The sequence below is a fragment of the Cyprinus carpio genome, chromosome A22, assembly GCF_018340385.1.
Source record: "Cyprinus carpio isolate SPL01 chromosome A22, ASM1834038v1, whole genome shotgun sequence".
NCBI lineage: Eukaryota > Metazoa > Chordata > Actinopteri > Cypriniformes > Cyprinidae > Cyprinus > Cyprinus carpio.
In genome coordinates this window covers 13,450,876-13,476,524 of record NC_056593.1, presented here as the reverse complement: position 1 = coordinate 13,476,524, position 25,649 = coordinate 13,450,876, and the positions used below count along the sequence as shown (strand labels likewise).

Genomic DNA, 25,649 nt, shown 5'->3' with positions numbered 1-25,649 from the left:
TATATACATTAAGGGTACAGAGCTTGAGCTGGAGTCTGTGCACTGAACGCTAATGTCGTGGAGAGTCTATGTTGTCTGCCCTCATTCCTCTCTTTCTCATGCCATACTGTTACCCTGAGGTCACGAGTCTGGTTGAGATGGACTGGTTTGTCCAGTCGGTTGAGAAACTTCAGCCACAAAACAAATGTATGCGGGTGCAGATACACACAGCCTTGAGGCTTTAGACATCTGTCTTTCAACATCCATTATGTCTTGGTTTTGATTTACGAGTTGTAAAAGACATTTTTGACATGAATCCGAAATCACTAAAGAACCGAACAAGTAAACACACGTCTGGTTCATCTTTCCCAAATTGAGTTTGTTCTATGTATAGAAGATGTTTGGAATGGGAAAACTAGCTTGCTATATACTGCTGACTATTTTTAAAAATATATTTTTAGGCTTTTTTGCCTTTTATTTAGACGGGACAGTAGGACGGCAGAATAGAAAACCATGAGAGAGGAGAGAAGGCAATTGGACTGGGACGGGAGCTGGGCCTAAAATACTAGACACTTAAAATGCAATCTTTTTTCTTTTTCTTTTTTCTTTTTTTTTTTATCAAAACAAATGACATAATTTCGATTCTCATCCAAATCAGAAATTCGCTATCCTGTAGCTCAAACAGTAGAGCATGATGCAAGCAACACCAAGGTCATAGGTTCGATTCTCAGGGAAAACAGGAATTTATAAAAATTTGTACCTTGAATGTAATTCAAGTGACTTTACAGGGTTTCCCTGGGTCCTTAAGTCTTAGTCTACTTAGTTGTATGAAGGGATAGGCAACTCAGTCTTAAATGGTAGGCTACAAGAAAGTCTTAATTATGATTTCAGGATGTCTTAAGTTTAGAGATGGAAAGACAAGAATTACGATATGTCTGAATGTGACGATTAAACTTCAAAAGACTATGATTTAAATACGAGTGCTGCACATTTCAAAGTCAGCTGCTGTGCTGCTTGTGCTGTTACCGGGGAAACCGCTCTATTTCTGCCATTCCAAAAGGATGAATTTGCATTTTCAATAAGCCCGTCTGCTGTTTTTCTTCAGACCAAAGTGAAAATCCACCCATATTTTTACGCATCAAACATGCAGTTGTAAATGTGAGCTGGTGGATCGACAAGAAGCTAATGCATTATAAAAATCCAAGCAATGCTTTTATGTTACCATAGACATTGCCCTACCCCGCTCATATGGTATTAATTTTATTTGTGCAGCAGCTTTAGATAAAAGCATCTGCCAAATGCATAAATGTAATGTAAAGTGCAAAATAGGATTTAAAATCAAATATTTAAAAATCAGCCAAATTATGTCTTGGTGTCAGCATTATGTTAGTATTATTTTTGTACATTTATAGTGTTTAATAATATTTTGAATTGCCATTTTTATAATTTCAGTTTTAATTTTAGTTTGTTTACCAATTTTATGTGCTTTTTCATTTTAATAAGGTTTTTGTTATATTTCTATTTTATATATATATATATATATATATATATATATATATATATATATATATATATATATATATATATATATATATATATTTTTATATATTTATTTATATATTTATTTATTTATTTTATTTAAATTTTCAATGAATGAAAACAAAACATTTTTTTTTTTTTTTGGTTAAAAATAGCAACAATTTAGGGTTTTCCCTTCTGATTAAATCATGACAATCCAGTTGTTCAGTCATCTGGAAGAGGAAGTTCAAAAGTCTGCTGCATTATTAGATACAGTATTTCTCCATATAATCAGCTATAAAAAATGATCTAATCTAAAATCTCTGCTAATGTAGGTACTTAGGGTTTTCCATGCATACTAAAAGCTTACATTAGTCACTCCGTATACATGCTGCATTCTAAAAAAAAAAAAAAAGGTTTTAGTGTTTGTTGTAGTGAATTAGTTCATTTGACACTTTGTTTCAATAATTTAATAAAAAACGTCACTCTGTCACACAGGTTTATCAGAGGTCTTGCACAGTTGATTTTAAAAATTGATTCATTGTTTATGATTCATATGCATCAACTACTTCATATCTTTTATGTTTTTCGAAGTTATTGTACTTTAGCGATGTGCAAAAGCTTTGAGAGTCAATTCAGTCAACATCCCAAGAACCAGTTAAAAAAATGATTTGTTCAGAAATCAAAGATATAGCGGGGACACTCCAATACGCATAATAAATATATAAAAAACTAAAAATTAAAAACTTTTATTAAATATAAAAAACAAGTCCATCATGTATTATACAAATTTTATGAACTAGAAATTGCATGTTGTGCTTGTAGTTTATAAATGAGGCCATTAGGTTTTATTCTGTGCTTGTAAAGCTGAAGTTGTGGTTGGAGTTTTTTGTTGAATATTTGTGATGCGAAATCCAGTCATTTCAATAGGGATCCACACAGTCTGGATCTTCATGTGAGGGCTAAATATTTATCTGCGCAGATTTCGCAACTGGTTCAGTTCAGATTCGCCACGTCGACCAACAGAAAGCTGCTTGATTTGAAAGTGACTTCTGTGTGCGCTGCTGTGCTTCATAAATCACTACACTGTTTAAAATAGACAATGGACCTGTTTTGACAACAAAATTTTTAATTTTCACATCCCAAACTCCCAAACATTGCTTTAAACTTAGAATCAGCTCCCTAAACTTCTGTGTCATCTTCTGTCAGCCGGTGAACTTTAAAGATACACACACACACACACACACACACACACACACACACCCCTCATGTTTTAGGATTCCCATCTGCCCTGAGCTAAAGCTCTTGACTGCGATTTTGGGTAACAGTCTTGTCAGGTGATGTCATGACCTGTTCTTGACTAATCTAAACAATCTAACTTTTTTTTTTTTGGAGATTCATGCCCTGGCATGTTCACTAACTCATGCTCTGAAACTGACGGCATATTTCAGCTCCAGATATTTTCGTTTTTTCTTTCCTTTTCTCAGTTTCTCTAACGCTCAGCTTTTACATCACCGCAGCACTGCGAGTGTGTGTTGACACAGCTGGTTGGTTTTGTGTGTTCGCCAGGCTTTGGCCTTGCGTTGCTTGTGAACAGGTCAGGGAATTACTTTGATAAGACACCTTCCTGTAGCCAGAGGTCAGAGTCATGTTGTGTGTGTGCGTGTGAAAGTGTGTGTATTGTGGAGCATGCGCTGTGAGAGAGTCGTACAATAAATGATTCAATAAATCAGTGGTTGGCAACAGGCAGCCCGTAGGCCAAAACTGGCCCGCCAGCGCCCGCAGCCAGATTATTTTGATAGCGGCTGGTTCTGAAATAGATCTGTCATGACAGCAACAGTTACTCACAATCAGAGTATGTGAGTGGAGCTGTGTGAGTTTGACTGGAGCGAGGAGTGGATTTTTTTTAAAAGTCGGAGCGTCGTGGTTTTCTCTCGCTCCAAGAACCCTCCACCATTCCATCACGATTACAATTCATGCCAACGGCCCGTCATATAACTGCATATTTAGCAAGAATTCACGTTAAACATATTTAGCTAGCTTGATAGAGATGGATCACTCAAATCAGAAAGAATGTGAAGGCTATGACGATGGCGACGGAATTTGTTTGTTCCTTCTAGATATAGATATTTTCAGCTGAAAGCATGATTTAAACAAGTACTAGCCTACAACACTTCTTCACACGCAATCGCTCTCTCAATAATGCATTCAAACAAATGTAATCTTACAGTGGTACTTCATCTGTATCCGATTTCAAATGAGCAGAAATCTTTAAGAAATGCATGGCTCCGTAGGTAAAATAACTGATGACAACGTAGCTACTGTTATTTTCATCACAAACAAAATTTGCACTGCAAAAAGAAGCAATTATACCTTTTAATGCTGACAACCATGTTATTAGCTTGTCATGTGGTAGGAAAAAACTTTGCACAATAGTGTTCCAATAAGCCACGTTTAAACTCTCCGGTTTATTTATTTTATTTTTTAATATAGGTTATGTACAGAACTGTGATATTTCAAACATACTGAAATACTTTAGCCGCGGGGTGAAGGCGGAGTGATTTCAGTGAGTGCGGAGTGATTATAAAAATGCTCGGAGCACGAAGGGGAAATTGTTGATGCTTCACTCCACTCACCTACTCTTACAGACACCGCCACATAAATGTTGCTTTTTGTTGATGACTGTCCTCCTGCAGGATTTAACACCGAGTAACAGCTCACTACCAGATACACAAGACACTATAACAGTCTGTCACAGGCAATTCTAGTTGCATTTTTTATCAATTCATTTCTTAAATGATCCTTTGACTATGTTCTGGCCCACCATCTAGTGGCAATTTTTTTTTCAAGAGGTGAACCTACTTGCCGACCCCTGCTATAAATGATAAATTCAAGGCAGAATGGGGTCTACTGCAGTAGAACATTTATGTTTGTGTATACTTATTTGTATATAGTATACTTATTTATATGTATATTGCTATAAACTTATATATTTTTAGAATCGTGTCATTTTTATTTTTACTTTTGTTTTTTATTCAATTTATTATTTTTATTTTATTTCAACTTTTACTTGTACGCAAAACAAAAGTGTGCACATCACTGGCAAATTGCTCAAAGTGGATGCTCAGACAAAAATAACTTTGTCGTCACACAACAGCTCCAAAAATATAGGAATTTATTGACATTCTCACATAGTGATGCATAGTGCATGAACTAGCTGTTTAAAATATAGTAAAAATATAATATAACTATAATTAAAGTTAGTTCATCAGTATGTTTGAAAATATAATATTTCAACTAAAAATTCCTTAGGCTCGCTCTCACGCACCTGCGCAGCAAATAGTTATGCTATGACAAGAACAAAGAGTCTCTCTCTTACTCCACCCATGCACGTTAATATCGTGTATCGTCGATCTCACGGGCTGACGATATGACGATTTGAAAAATAACCATATCGCCCAACACTAGACACTATGTCTGTATTAAAAAAAAAAAATTAGTTACCACTTGTAGTAAACTTATCTTTGTATGAAAGATGGGTTCAAGTGGTACCTACATACATTTTTAGCACATTTTAGTTAATATTCATGGTGTCTCAAAATAGCACAGTTGAGTACACTTAGATGTTCTTAAGATTATCTCAAGAAGTACTTTAAAGAAGAATTTTTTAGTATATTAAGTACAACATTGGTGCACTAAAATAGAAACATTATGGCAGTGTACTTTTTTTTTTTTTTTTTCACCAGGGCAGTGAAGTTTGGCTTTTGAAGTTTGACCAAGAATTTTGAGATTTTGTGAGCTCTGAAGCCTATGGTGTATTTTCATTTATATAGCCCAGTTAAAGGGATAGTTCACCTTAATTTGCTGCTCCCCATTGACTTTTTTTTTCTCCATGCTATGGAAATCAATGGGGATCAGCAACTGAAGGTGAACTATAATTTTAAACATGTCTCTTGTGTGTGTTGTCGTCGTCTCCACACACACACTGTGACCCATTACACATTTTCTACTACAGGACATTGACTCAGACTGTAGTATTACTAATGTCTCCACACACACACTGTGACCTTCAGTGTGAGTTGCATGACGTGTTGCACGTTTGCACCTTGACACACCTGCCCATATACGCAGGGCTGTAGCATCATATCTGGTATGCCAGATTCCCAGCAGTGACACACAAAGCTGCACTGTACAAAAAACAAACAAAAAAAACCCTGTGACATTTACATTAAAATACCGGCAGCTGTGGTTGCCAAACCGTCACTGTTAAAAATATGGTAGCAATATTTCAGGTTTTACAGACTTAACTTAAATTCACAATAAAAAACGTATTTCATTAACTGATGTAATGTTAATAAACCAGCATATTGAAGTACTAATATCTGTTTTGAATCATTGTAATACTGATAACCACCAAAAACAGGTGGTGATGAGGAAGTCACACAATGAATCAAAGCTCACCACAAACAGCTCTTCCACTATATATATATATATATAGTCTTTTACTGTTAAATTCACAATCATTTTTTGCAGTGTGAGTGTGTTTTTTTTAAAAGCAAGGATGGTAGTGAGTGCCGTGGGATCAGGCACACATACATGTGCACACATCCTGGCTCAGTGAGAAGCCAGCACATGGGATAAGGATGGTTAACTGCAGTGCATTACGGGAAGGTGACACTACTTTCCCACAGATGAGCTTTTGTAATGCAACTTGGAGAGCAGAATTAGACACTGATAGCTGCAACTTGAATTTGAATTTATTTTAATTTTTCCGCTTATTCATTTTTAAGATTTGTAACTTTTTTTGGTTAAGCAATAATGCTTTTCATGATGATTTTAAATTTAAATAAAAAAAAAAAAAAAAAAAAAAATATAAATACTTTTATTTTATAAAATTTATATTACTTTATCTAAAACAATCTAAAACAGAAGAATATAGACATTCCCCATCCTAAATTGATATTCATACATTTTTTTTGTATGTTATAAACATTAATCTAAATTAAAAGTTTGCTTTGCTCAGTTCAAATTTTGGGAACATTTTTGGTATTTTGCAAAATGGATCTACAATTGTATGTGTTAAACAGAGCTGAGAGTGCTAAGATTTGTATGCAATATACATCTCTTTGGATAAAAGTGTCTGCCAAATGCATATATGTAAATTTGCATAAATACTTAATTAGTGAACATGGGATAAGAGAATAGGATACAAGTTTGTGAATCATAGATGTTGCACAGTTACAGCTCTTGATTTCAGAGTAGTTTCTTGGGGTAGATATCAGGTACTGTGTGTGTGTGTGTGTGTGTGTGTGTGTGTGTGTGAGCGAGAGAAATGAGACATTAAGGCAGAATGCCCAATCATGCTATTGGATGATAATGTGCTCTTGGGACAGGATGTGGTTTAATGTATCAGTGATTCAGCAAACCATTGTGTGCTTGTCTGAGGGAGAGAAACAAAGAGAAAAGTATGTGTCTCATTCATTTTGGTCACTGTTCATCTGAGGGACATTGCTGTAGGTCCATGTGTGTCAGTATGACGCAACTCGCTCACCCTGTGCGTCATCCTGTGTGCTTGACACCAGAGAGAACGAGAGAGCATTATATAGTCCAATGGAAAAGAGAGAGGGACCCCCTTTGCACTCCCTGGGCTCATTTCAGCGTTGTAACCATAACAACAGAGTTTTAATGGAGGGAGAAAGAGCAAGAGGTACCTGCAAACATTCAATCACAAAAGCGTCTGTACCTATAAACAAAAAAACATAATTTTTAGACAAACAGAAATGGGAATATTATTTGTCACTGAATTGAGAGTAGACAGTGTCAAACAACTTAAAACATTTAAATAAATAAAGGCATTAATGATGTACGTTGTAGGGATGGGTCACAAGGGTTGATTATTATTGTTATTTTTATATAAACTCTCATGGGGAAATTAACTCTTAATTCATTCTCTTTAAAGCAGAACTTCTTTGTCCTGCAACATGCTTGTAAAAAACAGTGGTTTTGGGACATCGCAAATGTTACATTTCATCATTCTACCATTTCTATATCTCAAAATTAATGTGCATATTTTATTTACGATGAATCAGATAAGGCATTAAATTGACCGTGCTAGATTTAGTGAATTTGTTCAGCAAATTAATTATTGTGGCCTGTACTTGTTTAATATTTCATAGCTTCTCTTGTTTTGTTTTTTTAATGTAATTTCTTTGGCAATACAAAACAAATTTGTCATCCCAATAAAGCTTAAAATTGAATTGAGCAAGAGAGAATAAGCAAGTGAGATAGCGGGGGTGGGATTTGAGCAGTATCCTTGGGCTCATTACTGTTTCCTAATATGGTGTCATCAGAAACCACACTGGACGCGCACACTCTATTTCTCTCCATCCTCTTGTACTCGTCTCTTCATTCCCCGCCCCTCTCTGAGAAAGCAAGAGAAATGGAAACAGAATTATCAGCAGAACAGCAAGGACACAGTTCACAGAAGACACACATGCGGAAAGAGAGCTGGAGACAGGAAGTCAGAAAGAAGATAGAACGGGGATAATGGACGAGTGGAAAAATCTGAGACATATTCATAAAGATAAAACCAAAGATGAGCAAACAGGAAACGGTGTAGAAACATCTGGCCTAGAGTCGATGAGCATCTTTCCATTCAGCTCGGAACATGTAATGTTTAGGTTTTGCGAGATGAACCCCAAACGATTGCACCCACAAAAAAAACAAAAATAGTAATAACTGAAAGAAGGTCATTAAATGCTTCACACACACTGCTGATTTTATCACTTTATCCTCTCTTGCATCTTTTGTTCCTCTCTGCTCCCCTTCCCTCTGTTTTTGTCTGCACTACAGAGGTTGGCAGCACGAGTGGAAACATTGTGGTTAGACAGGAGAGGAAGAGAGAGAGTGGGAGTAAGTTACTACTGTCTTTCAGAGAAAGAGACATATTGAAAGTATGGGACCGGTCGTCCTCTCATTGCACTAATTAGCTTGTTAAATTTCCACCTGGTATGTTTGGGATAAACCCAGGCACTCGTAAAGTGGTCTCTTCTGGAGTTCAGTAGGGGCATGTGACCCAGCAGGGCATAGACCACAGTTGCTTGGGTCAAAGGTCATGTGACAGGAAGTGAATGCAGGGCAAGCTTGCTGCAGTCGGTAAACAGTATAGACCTCACTATTAAGATGCTCAGAAGTATTGCAGAAAAATTGTATGGTAATCTCTAACATTTCGAAGGTTGTTTTCTGGGGCAAACTATAGGTCATACATAAAGGGGTCATTGGATGCTATGTTACCTTATACGAGTTGTTTGCACTGATATGTGTGTTGGCAGTTTGTGTACACAACCACCCTATAATGATAAAAATCCACCAATTATTTTTTTTTTAATCTACTAAAATCTTTACCCCTTTCTCAAATCGAGCTGATCTCAGATGTATGTCTTTGTGACATCACAAAGACAGGCCCCTCCCATGATAGTTGGACTGACAGTAGCGTTTCAGCACAGACTGGTGTCTTACCTTAGACCCACCCCGAGTGAGCTGTCATCAGTCCACTATTTATAAAACAAAGAAGCAGTAGAAAACAATAACTCCTAAGAAATAAATGAGTTTTGTTTTTGTTGAGAACATAGCAGTCTTCATTTACTCCTGACATCTGAGCCGCTGAAGACGCAATGGATTACATTTGTTTCTGAATGTATCTTAACCTAATCTACCCTGAAAAGATCTGAAAATAACACTTTAAAAAACACGGTAAAAAAGGAGTTTTTTACAGTACCATTGAGAAATTTTAACCAAACTATGTTACAGACTTTTCATTAAGACCCTAAAAAATCATATCAACTTGTGGAAAATGGGCACCTGATGACCCCTGTAAGATTTAGGGACTGGAACAAACCCCTAACCCTTAAAGGTGCTGTATGTAGGATTGACACTGAGTGGTTGAACTAGGTATTGCAGTCCAAATTCAAAATATTGGAGAGGGTTTTTTCACCCTGCCCCTCCTTCTCAGACTTGACGCACACGCAGGTTGCCAGATTGACGACACAAATAGGAATGAGCGCACTTGACAATAAATGAAATGAAATACACTGTTTTTTCCGCCAACTGGCAACCCAGGGTGCCGACATACAATTTGGTAAACTGGCAGTCGGCAGGTTTCACAAACCAAAACAAATACCGTCATTCCGGCCCGGAACGCACATTTTCAAGGGAGAATAACTGACTGTAGCATTGTTTTTCAGATAAACAAGTATGTTAACTTAGCATGTTTCTTAAATATCTGCAAACATATTATGGTATTTTTATGCTTTAGTAGAGTCAAAATCTTACATACAGCACCTTTAAGTATTAAACTTTCTGGCTGTTAGACTTGCCAGAAAATCCTGTAGATTTGCGCTGAAGGAAGAACCTGAGCCATATCTAAGGACCAGAATATCTCAGAGACTGGACTAATTGGATAAAATCGAGAATTAGTTTACTCTGACCTGGTAAGTCTCATTTTTTTGGAGGGTCCCTGTTCTTTCTTCCTTCATTTCTGCAATGAATGGAGTAATACGAAGGGATTGACTCTGGAGACTTTGGATGCTCATGAGGAATGTCACAGTCAGTCCATGTGAAGAGGTAGTCTCTCAATCTCTTACCTGACCTGCCGTGGGCATCCTGCCCTGACAAGACGAGGCTTATCTTTGGTCTTCCGTGGAAAAGCACAGTAAAAGCAAAGAGAGCGTGACAGTGAAGCAGTGATTGATAGTAGCTTAAAAGGAAGATACGTGCACTTGCAGTAAAACTTAAAACTGATGTATTAAGATTTTGTCAGAGGTAAAAGATGTTATATTCTACACTTTTGTTTCATTTTTTCTCTTGAAGTCCCCTTAAATTGTTTGTTTGTTAGTCAAGATTTGTTCCATTGAAAACATCATTTAGATTTCCACGTCCATGTTTTTAACCCTTTTGGACCTTTAATTTGGTAACTCAGTGATTTCCAACTATGAAGCTTGAGGTCAAAAAACACACTGAAAAAACATCTGACTCAAACCGTCAGGTCATTAAAAGAGGTTCCAAGTCTAGAACGGGAGGTTGTGGGGTGAGGGGGTTTGTGCTCATTGAGGTAAGTAGTCCACTCTTGCAGGCTGAACTTGGAATTTGTTGTCAAACATGGTAAACCAAGGATAGCAAGTCATGCTCTTGGGGGGCTACCTTCCTGCAGAGTTCAATTCCAGCTTTGCTACTGAGTAATCCTGAACACCTTGATTAGTTGGTTTAGGTAGAATCTCAACTCTGCAGGATGGTGCCCCTCCAGGAGCAGGGTTGGTGAAACCCTCTGGTGAATCCTGCTCCTGGAAGGGTAACTGTCCAACAGATTTCAGTTCCACCCTGTTCCAGCATACCTGCCTATAATCTTTAAGACCTTCATTATTTGGCAAAGGCGAGTTTAATTGGGGTTCAAGCTAAGCTCTGCAACACGGTGGCCTTCTGGGTGCAGAATTTGACACCCTTGCCTCTGGTGGTTGACCAGGTTTGGGTTGTGAAATCCGATTAGCTTGATCCACAAGAAAGCACCTCATATGGCACTTTTCCACTGCATGGTACGACACGGCATGGCTTGCTTTTGGGGGGTTTTCCACTCTGTACACTACCTGGTACTTTTTTCAGTACCACCTCGGCTGAAGTATCAAGCGAGCCATATCTGTTACCAAAATGTGACGTATAAACCCTGCTGATCACTGATTGGCCGGAGAGAATCGCCACTACCTGCAACTTTTTTTGAACAAACGTAATAGATTCAAATGAGTGCACCTTTTTTTAAACAACAAAATAATGGCTGTTTTGCAGTCTGTTGAGGAAGTACAGATGTTCCTCTCGTTGATAGCGAGGAGTGGATCCAGCGAGAGTTTGATTGGATGACACGGAATAAAAAGGTTTTTCAGGAGGTTGCTCAGCACGGCAGCAGAGGCAGCGCAACTATAACAACATGTTTATAATCCTGCCCACTCTAAAGTGGTACTAAACTGCAGTGGAGACACAAACCGAGCCGAGCCGTACCATGCAGTGGAAAAGCACCAATATAGGCGTAACCTAGCTCTGACAGATGTGATGACAAATCCCTTGCTAGCCTTCACGTTTATTCCCACAAGCCTCAGTTTATTGCTTCTTGACCTGTTGTCTAGGTCCTTGCTTTTTTATTGCCCTTCTATAAGAGTTTTATGTATACCTACCTGTGCCTTCCAGTAGGGTCAGGACTTCACTAATCAAGACTTTGCTACTTCAAGTCTATGACAGCTCTCAGCCTCTTGCTGTGTGATTTATAGAGATTGTTGCTGAGTTGCAACATTTGTTATCGGCTCCTTATTTTTTTTTATAGTGGCAACATCTGCCTGCAAGCTACAAACTTCACTTCTGCTTCAATTGTAGTACAGATACCAGCTTTGTGGTTACTCTGTCAATCTGAACATGTCCACTTTGAGTTTATCAACTCCATTTGTATGCAAATCAGTTGAGCTAGCCAACTTAGTTTGGTGATGGAAATGTCACCTTTTAGAGAACCCTGGAAAACAATCTCTTGTGTGCAACAGCAGGTTAGTTGCTAGCGAAGGTTTTGGTACTGTTAATGTTCTTGTGGTGCCACTCCTTGATGGCAAGATGGTGAGGACATGGACTAGCTGAGCAACTGCTATTGAGATGAATAAGAATAGTAACAGTTAGCTTTCTCCAGGTATTTTAAATCTCCTTATTTTGGCTACTGTACCTATAAGACTTCTTTATAAACATGACCTCTGTGTAGTGTTAATTTTGTCAGCCATTTTTAATTTAGTCTTAGTCCTGGTGTCATTAATTTAAGTTCAACTTTTAAAAAACATGTCTCAAGACTTTATGGTGGTTTTCCCCATCCCACTGCATCTCAAGTTTTTAAATGAAGAAAGTACTCTTTCTAATTGGTTTTCAGTCCTTTGTATTAAACTGTATAAACATGCATGATGCTGTTGTTTTGTTTCTAATTGTTTAAGCAACCTTATTAATTATATTAAGGTTTATAAACATTATTTTAAACATTATGCACTTTTTTTCAAAGATAGTCATGTTATTTTATTACGCTCTGAAGAAACATGCATAACATTTTGCTCGATGTGCCCACTTGTGGCTTCAGGAGAGATGCCAAAAGCTTTTTCCCCCCAACTGAAATGATGCCTTTTTTAAATTAGAATATAATTTGAATATTGATAATATTTAAGTAAAAAATTTGAATTTAGTTTTTCAGCCATTTTGACAGCCCTATAATCTATTGTACTGATTTATGTTATTTAATATATAAATTAATATCAAAGACTTGCATGAAAACTGGCAAAAACAAAAATGTTTGAACAGTAAAATTCCTAGTAGTAATTCCAATTACAAATTGCAATGTTTCTCTGTTAAAACAACAGCGGTTTAGTAAGTGTTCTTTCCTCCACTGATCAGTGACCACATGAACACTGACCTGCTTTTTTATCAGATCTTCTGTAATAATATTTAAAGTCTAGTCTTTTTCTTCACCAGTTGTTTTTCATTGTGTGCTGCATTGCACAACTGCTAATGAGCCAATGCTTTCATTTATCTTTCAGAGTAATTCGAGGAATCAATGCTCCAGTTATGTTTGGTATGACGCTCACACTTGCTTTGTATGTGGTCTTATGATACTTACATCAGTCATGATGCTACTTCACAAGGTTCCCAGCTGAACCCACAATAAACCCAAAACAGTTTCTATTGTCAGTGACTAAATCAATAGATACTGCTAGAGAGGAAATGGCATCAGAGGCAAACAACCTGCCTTTAGTTCAGCTTATTTTCCCCTTTGAATTCCACTGGTGTTAGTCAGTATTTCTTGTAGAAACATCCGTACCAAGTTTTCACCCTCTCAGTGACCCTTAGTATTAAATGTGCTCTCTATGCTGCTGTATCTTTATGATTTCTATATGAAAATTACTTGTGTTATGATAAAAGCTCTTTGTGTCCTAGCCAAACAAATGCACATAAAGCAACAGATATGAACATGTTCACGTTCCATAAGTCACAGGAGTTTTTACAATAAACTAACTAAGCTTTAGATGCACCTTTTTGAATGTTTGCAGGAGTCTGTTTTTCTGTGGTTCCGCATGCTAATGTGCTTCAATGGAAATTCTAGTTCGGGGAACCTCACGGTTAAATCCCAGGCTGGGATTCCCAGCTATGTTGATTATTTTATAGCAGTTCCCTGGAAGACGGCTGTGCCTCCAGGGTTGTGTGTACTGCAAGAATATCCCCTGATCCCAGCTTGTTTTCAGTTCCCATGTTTGAGAGGTCAAAGGACTATTTATGACTTCCCTGAGTCCAGTTCTCTTGGGACCGGGTCTGCATGGCCATCCAGCTCAGACAGGTTCTGACCCAGAAGCTTATTAGCTCTGTTCTTGATTGTGGCTCAGGTCCTTATTAATCTGTGTCTCTAAACACAAAGAGGCTAGAAGGAACTTGATGTTTGTGAATGGCTCATTGATATGGCCTCCACAGCCCCATTGTGTTTGGACGGCTGTCAATTTTATTTACCGATCTCTACAGTATGTACTTTGGCTCCAAGCTTGTTCAGAAACGGCCCTGTGTTAGTGGCTCATTGTGGCTGAGCATGAAACAGTGGCTGAATATCAGTTTGCGTGCTTGCAATATGCACTGAAAGGATGCTGGTGATGGGAAAGTACATCATTTTGAGAGGGAGAATCGCCACATCCTGAAGTTGCTTCTTAATACCACAGACTCTGTCATGCACTGTTAAAATTTGCACATCAAACACTTTTTTTTTCTTTCTTTTTTTTTTGGACCAGTTTAATGTATGAATAATAAGCCATTGGTAGACTGACTTGTGAAGAGTATAAATGAAACATCAGAAAACTGGTCTTATTGTTTTATGTCATTCTTACTAAAGCTGTCATGTTTAAACTTTGGCTGATGATTGATTAATTTTCAAAAAAAAAAAAAAAAAAGAACTGCAATATACAATAGAAATAAATGTTACAAATATTGCACATGGGTAGAATGACATTTTAATACAATTTTAAATATTAATATTTACTAATAATAGATGTTTTTATTGTCATGTTATCACTATAGAAATAATAATAGTGTAATAGTATTAATAATAATATTTTATATAAAAATAAGAGAAACAATAATTTTTCTTTAAGTACTACTAATATATATATGTGTATAAGTAGTACTAAAAGAGAAACATCATTATATTACATATAATCATAACATTAAGAAAAATAGTAATATATTTTGTAAAATATTTTATAAAATGTAAAATAAAATGTAAAATTTAACTAGAAGTTCCTCATTATTATTATTATTATTATTATTATTATTATTATTATTATTATTTAATATTTAATAAAATGTATTATTATTATTGTTAATAATACTAATATCAATAACATAAAATATAAAAAGTAAAATAATTTTACTAAATGTTTCTCATCAGTTTTTATTTAATAATAATAATATAATAATTAAACATTTAATATTTTATAATAATAATAAAATGTAAAATATCTAAAATATTTAAAAATAAAATATTGTTTCTCTAATAATGATGATGATTATAATAATGCTGTTATCAACATCGACATTTGCTTGTTGCTACATTTGCTACATTTAATATTTATTATTTTTTTTTTATTTTTTTTTAGCTGGCAGTATGTGACTAGCATTTAAAGTGCTCAATAATGGTTATACCACTTAAATGAACACTTTAAATAACTGCGTAGAGCAAGTTTTCAGTTAAAATTACTTGAGTTCCAGTAATGAACCCTCCTCACCAGCCGAGGTCCGGACAATTACATAGAAAAACATAAATTGACAGGTTTTGCCAGACCAGGGTATTTGCATGATATTTAAGCTCAAATTTAAGACGTAAGACATGCACAGATAAAATTACTATGACTGTAAAAAGCATGATGATACAGGTTTTCACAAAAACAAGGTTTTATAAAACAATAAACTTCACATTTCAGCCTTAAAACCATTTTTTTTTTTTTTTTTTAAAGAAAAAGGAGTCAGAAGTATCAGTTATTATATTAATTTAAACAATTGTCATCAATCGTTATGTTAAATAAATAACAAATATATTTGTCTTAATTGTTACAATTTTTATATTGTATTATCATCTTGTTGATCCACCAGTTCACATTTACAAATCTGCATGTCTTCTGCATAAAAACTTTAGTTGATTTTCGCTTTGGTCTGAACAAAAACAGCAGACAGGCCTATTGAAAATGCACATTCATTCTCTGCCAGCAGGAGGCGCTTTCGGAACGGCAGAAATAGAGCGGTTTCCCCGGTAACAGCAGAACACAAAGCAGCACAGCAGCTGACTTTGAAATGTGCAGCGCTCGTATTTATTCAATAAAATCTTAGCCTTTTGAAGTTTAATCGCCACATTCAGCCGTATCGCAATTCTTGTCTTTCCGTCCCCAAATTTAAGACCTCCTGAAATCATAATTAAGACTTGCTTGTACCATTTAAAACTTTTTATGGCTTTAAATTTGAACTAAATTTAAGACTTTTTAAGGACCCGTCAGCTTTCCCAATTTCCGAGAATGTCATTGTTTTTCACTCGTTGAAAGTTTCATCAGTCTGCGCGATGCTCACTGGACGCACGTCTGAACGTAGCAACCGTATCAACCCGTGGCGCTCTACGGAGCTGACCTTGTTGTGCTTGATAGAAATTAGATTTTATTAGAAAACAGTGTTTGGCGTTTATTTATTCCATAGTGTCGAAAGTCTTCGTGGTCTGGATTGGGACAGGAGTCTGTCTGTTGGCGTAGAGTACTGCATGGTTGTGCTGCTGTGTGTATGTGTGTGAGAAACAGCAGAGCTGATCTTTTCTGAGGGTTTGTTAGTCTGCTCGCTCCCAAATCAGGTGAGTTACGACCGAGAGTACAGACCTGTTTATTCTCTTTCATGTCTCACAGAAGCTGCTCGAGGAACTCGCCTGAGCTTTTGAGAAAGTGTTCCTGCAGGCTACACAATGTAGTTTATGTACAAATATGCACAAGCTTTTCCCCGCAGCAGTGTTAGCACTGACACTTAGCCTGTGTGTGTTTTAGGAGATTATATATGAGCGTAACGCGGTTAGCTTGTGAGCCGAATGTTTGCACAGGCTGATACTGACCTGCTGTAAGCACTTTCTGTTTGTTTTCTCCTGTGTTGGTACAACAGTGTGCACTCGATGTGTGTTAGTACAACAGAATGGTACAACAGTGTGCACTCGAGAGAGAGAGAGTGTGTGTGTGTGTGTGTGTGTGTGTGTGTTAGTACAACAGAAGCGCTCATCCTCGTGCTTAGTGTTGTTTAATGTAAACATCAGAGCTGAAACAGTCCTGCTCAGGTGCTTTTAAGCACTTGTTGTGTGTCTGTGTAGTATCAGTGCTTGTTTGCCCTCACGGAGAGAAGATTTGCGGAAATGAGATTATCCAATTACAGTTCATTTTACAGTTATAAATCATTAATCATGTAGCCTTAAGCTGTATGCTGACCAATTGCTATTCACTAGTTACATATTATAATGACAATTTTTTAACCTGAACGTTCAATCCATGCAAATCAGTGGAGATTTCTTATACATCCTGATGATTGTTACTTAAGATTTGAATTTTATTTTTAACGAATTTTAATTTTAAACTGATCAAAGGTGACTTTAAAAACACTTATAATATCATAAAAGATTTCTAATTCAAATAAATGCTTTTTTTAAACTTTATATTCATCAAAGAATCCTGAATAAAAAATAAATACATTTTCACAGTTTCCACAAAAATATTAAGCAGCGCAACTGTTGAAGTACAACATATTAAAATTATATTTGAAGGATCACGTGACACTGAAGACTGGAGTAATGATGCTGAAAATTCAGCTTTGCATCTCAGGAATAAATTACAGTTTAAAATATATTATCATAGAAAACAAAGGGTAATAATATTTCACAATATTACTATTTTATTGTATTTTTGATCAAAGAAATGTAGCCGTAGTGAGCAACTTGGTTTTCAAAAACATTAAAAATCCTCCCAACCTTAAACATTTGAACATTAATCGACCAAGAACTGTATGTTCTGGATTTTTAATCTATTTTTACCATAAATAAACCTCAAACAATATAAAATGAATAAAAAAATAAATGTTATGTCTGTTAAAGTTTTAACTTTTATTTTGCTTTCTAAAGGACTGATCAGATTTTTTTTTTTCTTCTCCCACAGCTATAGTTTTAACTTAAAAATTTATATATATATATATATATATGTGCTATAGATTTATGGAAAAACTTTCTAAGGACTGCTGGGAAATATGTAGATGAATACATTTGTACATGTGTCTTTTGTTTGTAGGTTTAAAGACGTATCTGATCTCGGGAAGGAAGATGGGCTCGCAGTGTGGCTGTTCCCAGCTCAGTCTGGGCCGAGACTTCAGCGAGATGAGTCCATCCTTAAACACACACACTCCAGATCTCACACACTGCACCGTCACTGAACCTCTCTCGCACGGCAAGGTACACACACACACACACACACACACACACACACACACATAAATGCTGTTTCAATTACACAAGTGAAAGTGAATGGTTAATTTAACCAAACATTTAAATTCTCATTTCAGAACTTTTTTAATTGAGCTATTCTTTTTCTTTCTGTTATTTGTCTCTTTCTCTCCGCAGCCTGTGTGTACATCCTGTAACATCTCCGTAGATGTTGTTGACAATCCGATAGCCGATGAAGCAACTCGAAATGGCTGCAAGGATGAACACAGAGACAAAAGCAGCAAGGTACAAAACAAAACTAACAGTGATGAACACCAACAAAAAAGCCTAATCAAACAAACAAAGCAAACACACAACAAACAAACCAAAACTATTTCAGCAGGTGTTCATCAGCAGACACTGAAATGCCAGTCATTAGTGGCTGTTTATATAAATAAAGTATGCAGTATTGATGTAATTAGCAGGAGTATAACACCTCAGCTACAAGTTTTCATATACCTTTAGTCCTAAATAAACATTAGGAGATGGCAGATTTGATATGACCACCAAAACACTGCACATTTCCATACTAAATATTCATTTTAAACAAAATACAGCACGAACCAGTGCAGTCCAGTTCATGAACAAGTGAATCTTTTGAACCAAAAAGTCCAGCACGAAACAATGTAGTTTTGAGTTCAAAAACAAAAAATATATCTTTATGAACCCAAAAAAAAAATACTCTGTGGCCATTGTAGTCAGATTTCCAAATAAATGACTCTTTTAAGCTAGTTCTTTTTAGTGATCTGCATTAGAACAGATTCCTGAACAAATGAGTCTTTTGAATCAGTTCTTTTAGTGAATCAGAAACATACAGTGTGGACAGTGTAGTCCAATTCCCAGACAAAGGACTCTTTTGAGAGCATTAGAACTGATTCCTGAACGAATGATTCTTTTGAACTGGTTATTTTTAGTCAGTCTAAATTATACAGTGTGGCCAGTGTAGTCTGATTCCCACGCAAATGACTCTTTTGAACTCGTTCATTTTGGTGATCGGTGAAGTGTTGTCCAATTCCTAAACAAACTAAGTCTTTTAGTGATCTGCATTGGAACCACTTCCTTTATTTTTTTTTATTTTGTAGAATGAGAACTCTACAGCACAAGTTTTGTCCGATTCCTGAACAGATAAATATTTCGAACTGATCCAGTGTAGTCTGAATCCCAAACGAATGACTCTTGTGAGATAATTCTGTTTCTTCTGCGCAGTTTCCTGTAGGCCGTAGCCCTAAAACCCTGAACGGGCTGTTGAGTCCTCAGTGTGAGGAGCGGGTGAGGGTCAGCCAGTTGTCTCTGAGCGACAAATTCCAGAAGGACAGGAGCTGGGTAGGAAGTCTGGCCACCGAAGGAGGCAGCGCCAGCGGCATGGACCACTCAGCCATCCTCCCGCTGCGCTCCAAAAACTTTAGGGAGAAAAGCGACGTGCACTTTGTGGAAGTGATAAAGGGAGACAGGTGAGTAAGAGAAGATTAGTTTGAATAGTAGTTTTGTAATTCAGTCATTCATCTTCACCTTGCTTTCTCCATAATGTCTTTGTTTCAGTCTGATGAAGGATTACTTCTTCAAACCGCCCATTAACAAGCTGAGCCTGAACTTCCTTGAAAAATCTCTGGAGTCAGCTTATCGCACCAGCTACCATGCAGAGGTACATGCCTGGGTTATTATAGTGAGCTAGAATTAATAACAAAAAAACTGAAATAAATATATAACTTAATGCTTAAAAACTGAAATAAAAATGAATAAAATCTGTACAGATGTATATTTAAAAAAAAACTACAAAAAGATTAAACACAACAAAATTAATAAAACATTAAAAATTAAAGCTTAAGTTATAAAAATAAAAACTAAACAATTCTCATTTTCGTTTGTTTTAACTTGATGTACTAAAAAATATAAAACTGAAATAAAAAATGATTCAAAACTAAAAAGACAAAAATAAAAAAAAAAAAATAAAAAAAAAAAAAAAAAAAAAATGCAGGGCAAGGCAACATTTCTAATTTTTATTTGGTTTAACTTAAAAATGCAGGGCAAGGCAACATTTCTAATTTTTATTTGGTTTAACTTTATGCACTAAAATAAAAAAATAAAAAGTGAATTAATAAATAAATAACTGTATAGATGTATTTAAAAAAAGTCAAAAACTCTACAAAATTACTAAAACGTTAACTAAAATTACAAAGAAAACTGATAAAAAAAAAATTCAGCTAGTTGCGAAGGCAACATTTCTCATTTCAACAATGTACTAAAATAAAAAAAACTAAAACAAATAAAAACTATACAGACATTAAAAAAACATGAAAATGACAAAACGTGCAATAAAATACTAAAAGGTTAACCAAATTAAAATAAAAACAAAAAATAAAACATTTAAAATATTAGTAAACTAATGTATATCTACGTTACGTAACTATAATAGCATCTCAGTGATCCTAAAGCAGCTCAACACTGATCCTAATACACATTATATTCACAGAACACACACACACACACACACACACACACTCCAGCCAAAGAGAGAATGTAGATCTTCAAACAATCATGCATGGACCTCTTCTGGTTATTCACAGAACTGCAGTGTCTAAACTGGAGCATCATCTTCTCTGTGTTTCCTCCAGGTGTTGAATCAGGTGCCGGTGCGGACGTTTGCAAGTCCAGTCTTCAGCTCGCTGCTTGATGTTCTGCTGTCTTGTGCCGTTTTTCTCGCCCTGACCTTTGCCTGCTTCCTGTATCCCCTTGTTACCATGGAGACGCCCCTGGCAACCACACTCTGTCTGGCCATCACAGCCGCTCTGGTGGAGCTGGTTTCTCTCGTTTTGTCCATTCGGTGAGTTGGACATTCGTCCTTTCCTTTGTACTATTATATTTAGATTAGTTTTCTCGTCATTTATCTTCCTCTTAAAGTGAATTTGCAGTATTGGTGGTTTATCTATCAGGCATAAAATAGAAATAATGTTCAGTTGTTTTTCATATCAGTGCATGCCTAACTTTAATGATGTCTCCATCTTTCTTTCTCCTGCAGTTTGGTGTTTTGTCTGGATGATGTACAGAATTGTACCCGGTCTCTGTTGAAGCTGGTGTCTGGCTGGCTCCTGCGTCATGTGATCGGGGCTGTGCTCGTTTCACTTCCTGCTGTGTCCGTCTTCTCCCACCTGGCTTACAGTCTGCAGCTGCCCATCCAGGTGAGCAGGACCTCCTCCGCTGTCCTTCCTCCTTTTGCTGCTGCTCAAAGGTTTGGGGAAATGAATGCTTTAATTCAGCAAGGACTCGTTAAAGTGATAAAAAATAAAATCCCGCAGCCCCAGTTTGTAAATATGCATCTGTAAAGAAGCTAAAAAAGTAAACAGAAAATATTAAACAACTGTTTTCCCGACCATGTTCCTGTGCTGTGCCAGCAGGTCAGTGCACAGACAATCCCGCAGCCCCAGTTTGAAAATATGCATATCTGTGATTGGTTGACTGTTGAATGTGTGCTCTTTTTTTTTTTTCTTCTGGTTGTGTAGGTGACCATGTTCCTGTGCTGTGCTCTCATCATTGCTATTATCCAGTACTGTAACTTCTGCCAGCTGAGTTTCTGGATGCGCTCTGCTCTGGCCACTGTAGCGGGTTTGTCTTTACTCATCCTGCTCTACAGTGCCACCACCAGGCCCAGGTCAGACATCCCCAGCTTTTGTTACCTGTTCAGCTAGCAAAGCATCAACTTAGTGTATTTATTAAAGGAAATGAAAATTCCCTGAAGATTTACGCGCTCTCAGGCCATCCAATTTGTAGATGAGCTTGTTTCTTCATGGAAACAGATTTGCAGAAATTTAGCATTACATCACTTGCTCACCAATGGATCCTCTTCAGTTGAATGGGTGCCGTCAGAATGAGTCCAAACAGTTGATAAAAACATCACAATAACCCACTCCATCAGTTAACATCTTGTGAAGAGAAAAGCTGCATGTCTGTAAGAAACAAATCCATCATTTTAAATTCAAACCATTGCTTCTAGCTAAAATGGTCTTCTATCCATAATATTGGTTTCTCCAGTGAAAAAGTTCTCATCTGAATCAGGAGAGAAATATGCACAGATCAAGCACTGTTTACAAGCGAAAATGGTCCAAAATGATGTTTTTATCAGCTGTTTGAACTCATTCTGACGGCACCCATTCACTGCAGAGGATCTGCTGGTAAGCAAGTGATTGTAAATGGAGTACATTTCTCCAAATTTCTTCTGATAAAGAAACAAACTCATCTACATCTTGGATGTCCTAAGAGGGAGTCAGTTTTCAGCCAGTTTAAATTTTTGGGTGTACTATTCCTTAAAATGAAAACTGAATACATTATAGTTTTAGAACATTGTATGGTTTTGTGATTTATTTTGACTCTCTTTACTGTTCATGATGGTACATGTCCACCAGTGCTGAAGAAATCCATCCAATACCACCCAAAACAACAAAAGTGTTTCTGTAAAAATAATTTAATATTGAAAGCGATCAATTCCACAATCCCCCACACAAACCTGCCATTCAGCTTCCATAGAGTGAATTGAAAATGCCTGCTCATCTCCGGTGGACATGTATGGTGCTATAGAGAACTCTGATTTATGATAACCGTTTTCTGTTTTGCAGCACCACTGACAGTTTTCCAGCTTCTAGGTGAGTGTTTTATCAAATTATGTCAAGAAAACTAATCCTTATGCCAACTTGACTTCCAAGTCATTCCAATTGCAACAAACTCGCGTAGAGACAAATAACAACAATATGTGTTCTAAAATAGGCCTAAAATATCAAACATGACTGAAAACTGAATGCTCTGAATTTTGGTTACTAGTGCCATCTCATTCAAACTGCAAATTGAGGCAAAAATCTGTGCAAAGGTCATGTAGCATATTCCAGCCATTAATCTCAGGTTAATGCATGCTTAAATGCCAAAATGGCATATGATAAACACAAGGTGACAAGTCCACCCTCCCCTAACACCATCCATGGTTGAAGACTTAAAACGTCTTAAAATTGAAAGGGTGTTTTTGAGCACCTTCTATTGTTGGTGTTATTATTCTGTAGAACATACCACTCAAATCTGAAATATTTTTCTCTTGTCTTCAGGAATATGAGTAACCAGGGTGCCGAAGTAAATCAGACAGGTGATTTGGACTCTGCGCCCACAGCGCTCGACCTGCTCGTCCTAGAGACCGTACTCTCCTTCTTCCTCCTGCTGATGCTGGTTTGGTTTCTCAATCGGGAATTCGAGGTCAGCTACCGCCTGCATTACCACGGGAATGTGGAAGCTGACAAGCATCGCATCAAGATCCAGACCATGCGAGATCAAGCGGACTGGCTACTGCGTAACATCATCCCCATCCATGTTGCCGAGCAGCTGGAGGTGAACCAGAGTTACTCCAAAAATCACGAGAACGTCGGAGTCATCTTCGCAAGTATTGTCAACTTCAGCGAGTTCTACGAAGAGAGCTACGAGGGTGGGAAAGAGTGCTACCGAGTACTTAATGAACTTATCGGAGACTTTGACGAACTGTTGCGCAAGCCGGCATTCTCAAATGTAGAGAAGATTAAAACCATTGGTGCCACCTACATGGCAGCGTCTGGATTAAATGGGCAGCAGTGCCAAGAGCAGCCACACCCGCATGCCCACCTACGTGCCCTCTTTGACTTTGCCCTTGAAATGATGCGCGTGGTGGATGATTTTAACAAGAACATGTTGGGTTTCAAGTTCAAGCTGCGAATTGGCTTCAACCATGGGCCCCTGACTGCCGGCGTCATCGGCACTACCAAGCTGCTTTACGACATATGGGGCGACACGGTCAACATCGCTAGCCGCATGGACAGCACAGGAGTGGAGTGCCGCATACAGGTTAGCGAAGAGAGTCACTGTGTGCTTAACAGGATGAACTACGTCTTTGATTATCGTGGCACTGTAAACGTGAAAGGAAAGGGGCAGATGAGGACTTACCTGTATCCCGAAATGAACGAAGGCAGATCGGGGTCCACACAAAGCCTGGAACAAGGCCAGGTGGTCGGTGCTGTCGGGCATTTAGAGCCCAACACACTTCCCAATGCAACAATAACAACATCTGCTGCACCACTAAACCCCCCATCCACCTCTCCCAATGTTGCCTCCATCAATGGCCAAGGTGTGCCTCAGGGCCGTGTATTAGGCCCGTCTCAGATTACAAAGGCATTGCACCAAGACACTAAGGACAATTCTCCTGTCCCAGAGCTCAAAGAAAAGGATTACGAGAGTCCTGATCAAGCACCATCACTAAGTGGTACACAACTTCCATCAGTAGCACAACTATACGCACCATTAGCCAGACCAGAGACACCTTTACAAGGAGACGAAGATGAAGCTGCAGATGAGCGTACAAAGCTCAGGGCAGTGGAGTGATTCAAGTTTCCTCCACACCTCAGCTGACCTTCTTTAAGAGCTAATCAACAGCTAATTTTCAGACTCTACTTCCTTCAAGGGGCTTTTCCGACCACAACTGTTGGAGTTCCAACGAGTAGCATTAGCCTGTATAGGGCATATGTGTTGATAACGTGACCTAAATAGAAAAATGGGTGCTCTAAGCATCTGCTGTGTGGATCACAGTGTAGCACAGAGGGGGAAATGGATGGAGTTAATATTTCTGATGTTCTCCAATTTGTTTTTTTTTTTTGCTTATAAAGTGCCTTCACAATATGTAAGATCAGTCAAATGAACAAATGAAAGAAATGTTTGAACAAATATATCAGCATGGCTTTTTGAAAAGATGTGGACAGTGAATATATTGTAACGTATTACACCTCTAATGCCATATTCATTTATTTCAGTATTTCTTTCTCTCAATCAATAACGAGCCAGTTGCTAATTAGAAACAGGTTTTTATAATGAATATACAGTATATTATTTTCACTGCTCTGCTCTACTATTCACACATACAACAATACAACAAAACAAAAAAAACAACGCAAAGACAAATATATGAAACATAGCATTCCAGCACTTCTGTCCACAATGCCCATATTAATATCCAGTATATATGGCAGGAAACAATGTAGCTTTTATCAATGGGAGGTAAAATGTCTCACGCACAATAGCACCCTAAACTCATAAAATGAGGAAAAATAGCACAATCAGCCTTATTTTTTGAATCGCAAAAACCATGCTGTGCACTCTCTCCCCTTCATTAGAGGACACAAGGGCCCGTGATTGTAATGTATTGGGAAAAGCATAGTATAATGTTTGTTGAAAACATGCTGTGTTTGGAGATTCAGTGCATTTTTTTTCGCATAAAATTTAGCCCCACAATTTAGTGTTTCTCATTGCCTGAGGGAATGCCCCACAGGATTCAAAATTAAATTAATAAATCAGTTTTTTCAGCGTGGCACTTAACAATATTTGAGTATCTTAACACAGCAGAACGAGTGCCACTGTGTTTTTCTTCAGCCTTCAATGAAGTGTTCAGTTGAACAGATTTTGTAGCAGAATTGTTTATCAGTTCATTTTAATTCATTTCATTCAGTGCCTCAAACTTTTTCATATTTGAATCAGTTGTTTTTCACTGTGATCATGCCAGCAGAGCCGGAGTTGG

The 25,649-nt window shown here is 37.2% G+C and overlaps 1 protein-coding gene across 1 annotated transcript in view; it reads left to right on the top strand.

Moving 5' to 3' along the window:
* The window catches only part of LOC109046870 (adenylate cyclase type 9-like), a 32,325-nt gene extending 7,344 nt beyond the window's left edge, over positions 1 to 24,981 (top strand). The window contains exons 2-10 of the mRNA XM_019064653.2: positions 17,892 to 18,052; positions 18,221 to 18,328; positions 19,289 to 19,533; positions 19,622 to 19,724; positions 20,695 to 20,903; positions 21,099 to 21,258; positions 21,580 to 21,728; positions 22,690 to 22,716; positions 23,167 to 24,981. Of these exons, the coding sequence (XP_018920198.2) occupies positions 17,892 to 18,052; positions 18,221 to 18,328; positions 19,289 to 19,533; positions 19,622 to 19,724; positions 20,695 to 20,903; positions 21,099 to 21,258; positions 21,580 to 21,728; positions 22,690 to 22,716; positions 23,167 to 24,463 (2,459 nt within the window). The 3' untranslated portion in view covers positions 24,464 to 24,981. The remainder of the gene's footprint in view (positions 1 to 17,891; positions 18,053 to 18,220; positions 18,329 to 19,288; positions 19,534 to 19,621; positions 19,725 to 20,694; positions 20,904 to 21,098; positions 21,259 to 21,579; positions 21,729 to 22,689; positions 22,717 to 23,166) is intronic.
* Positions 24,982 to 25,649: the final 668 nt, after the last annotated feature.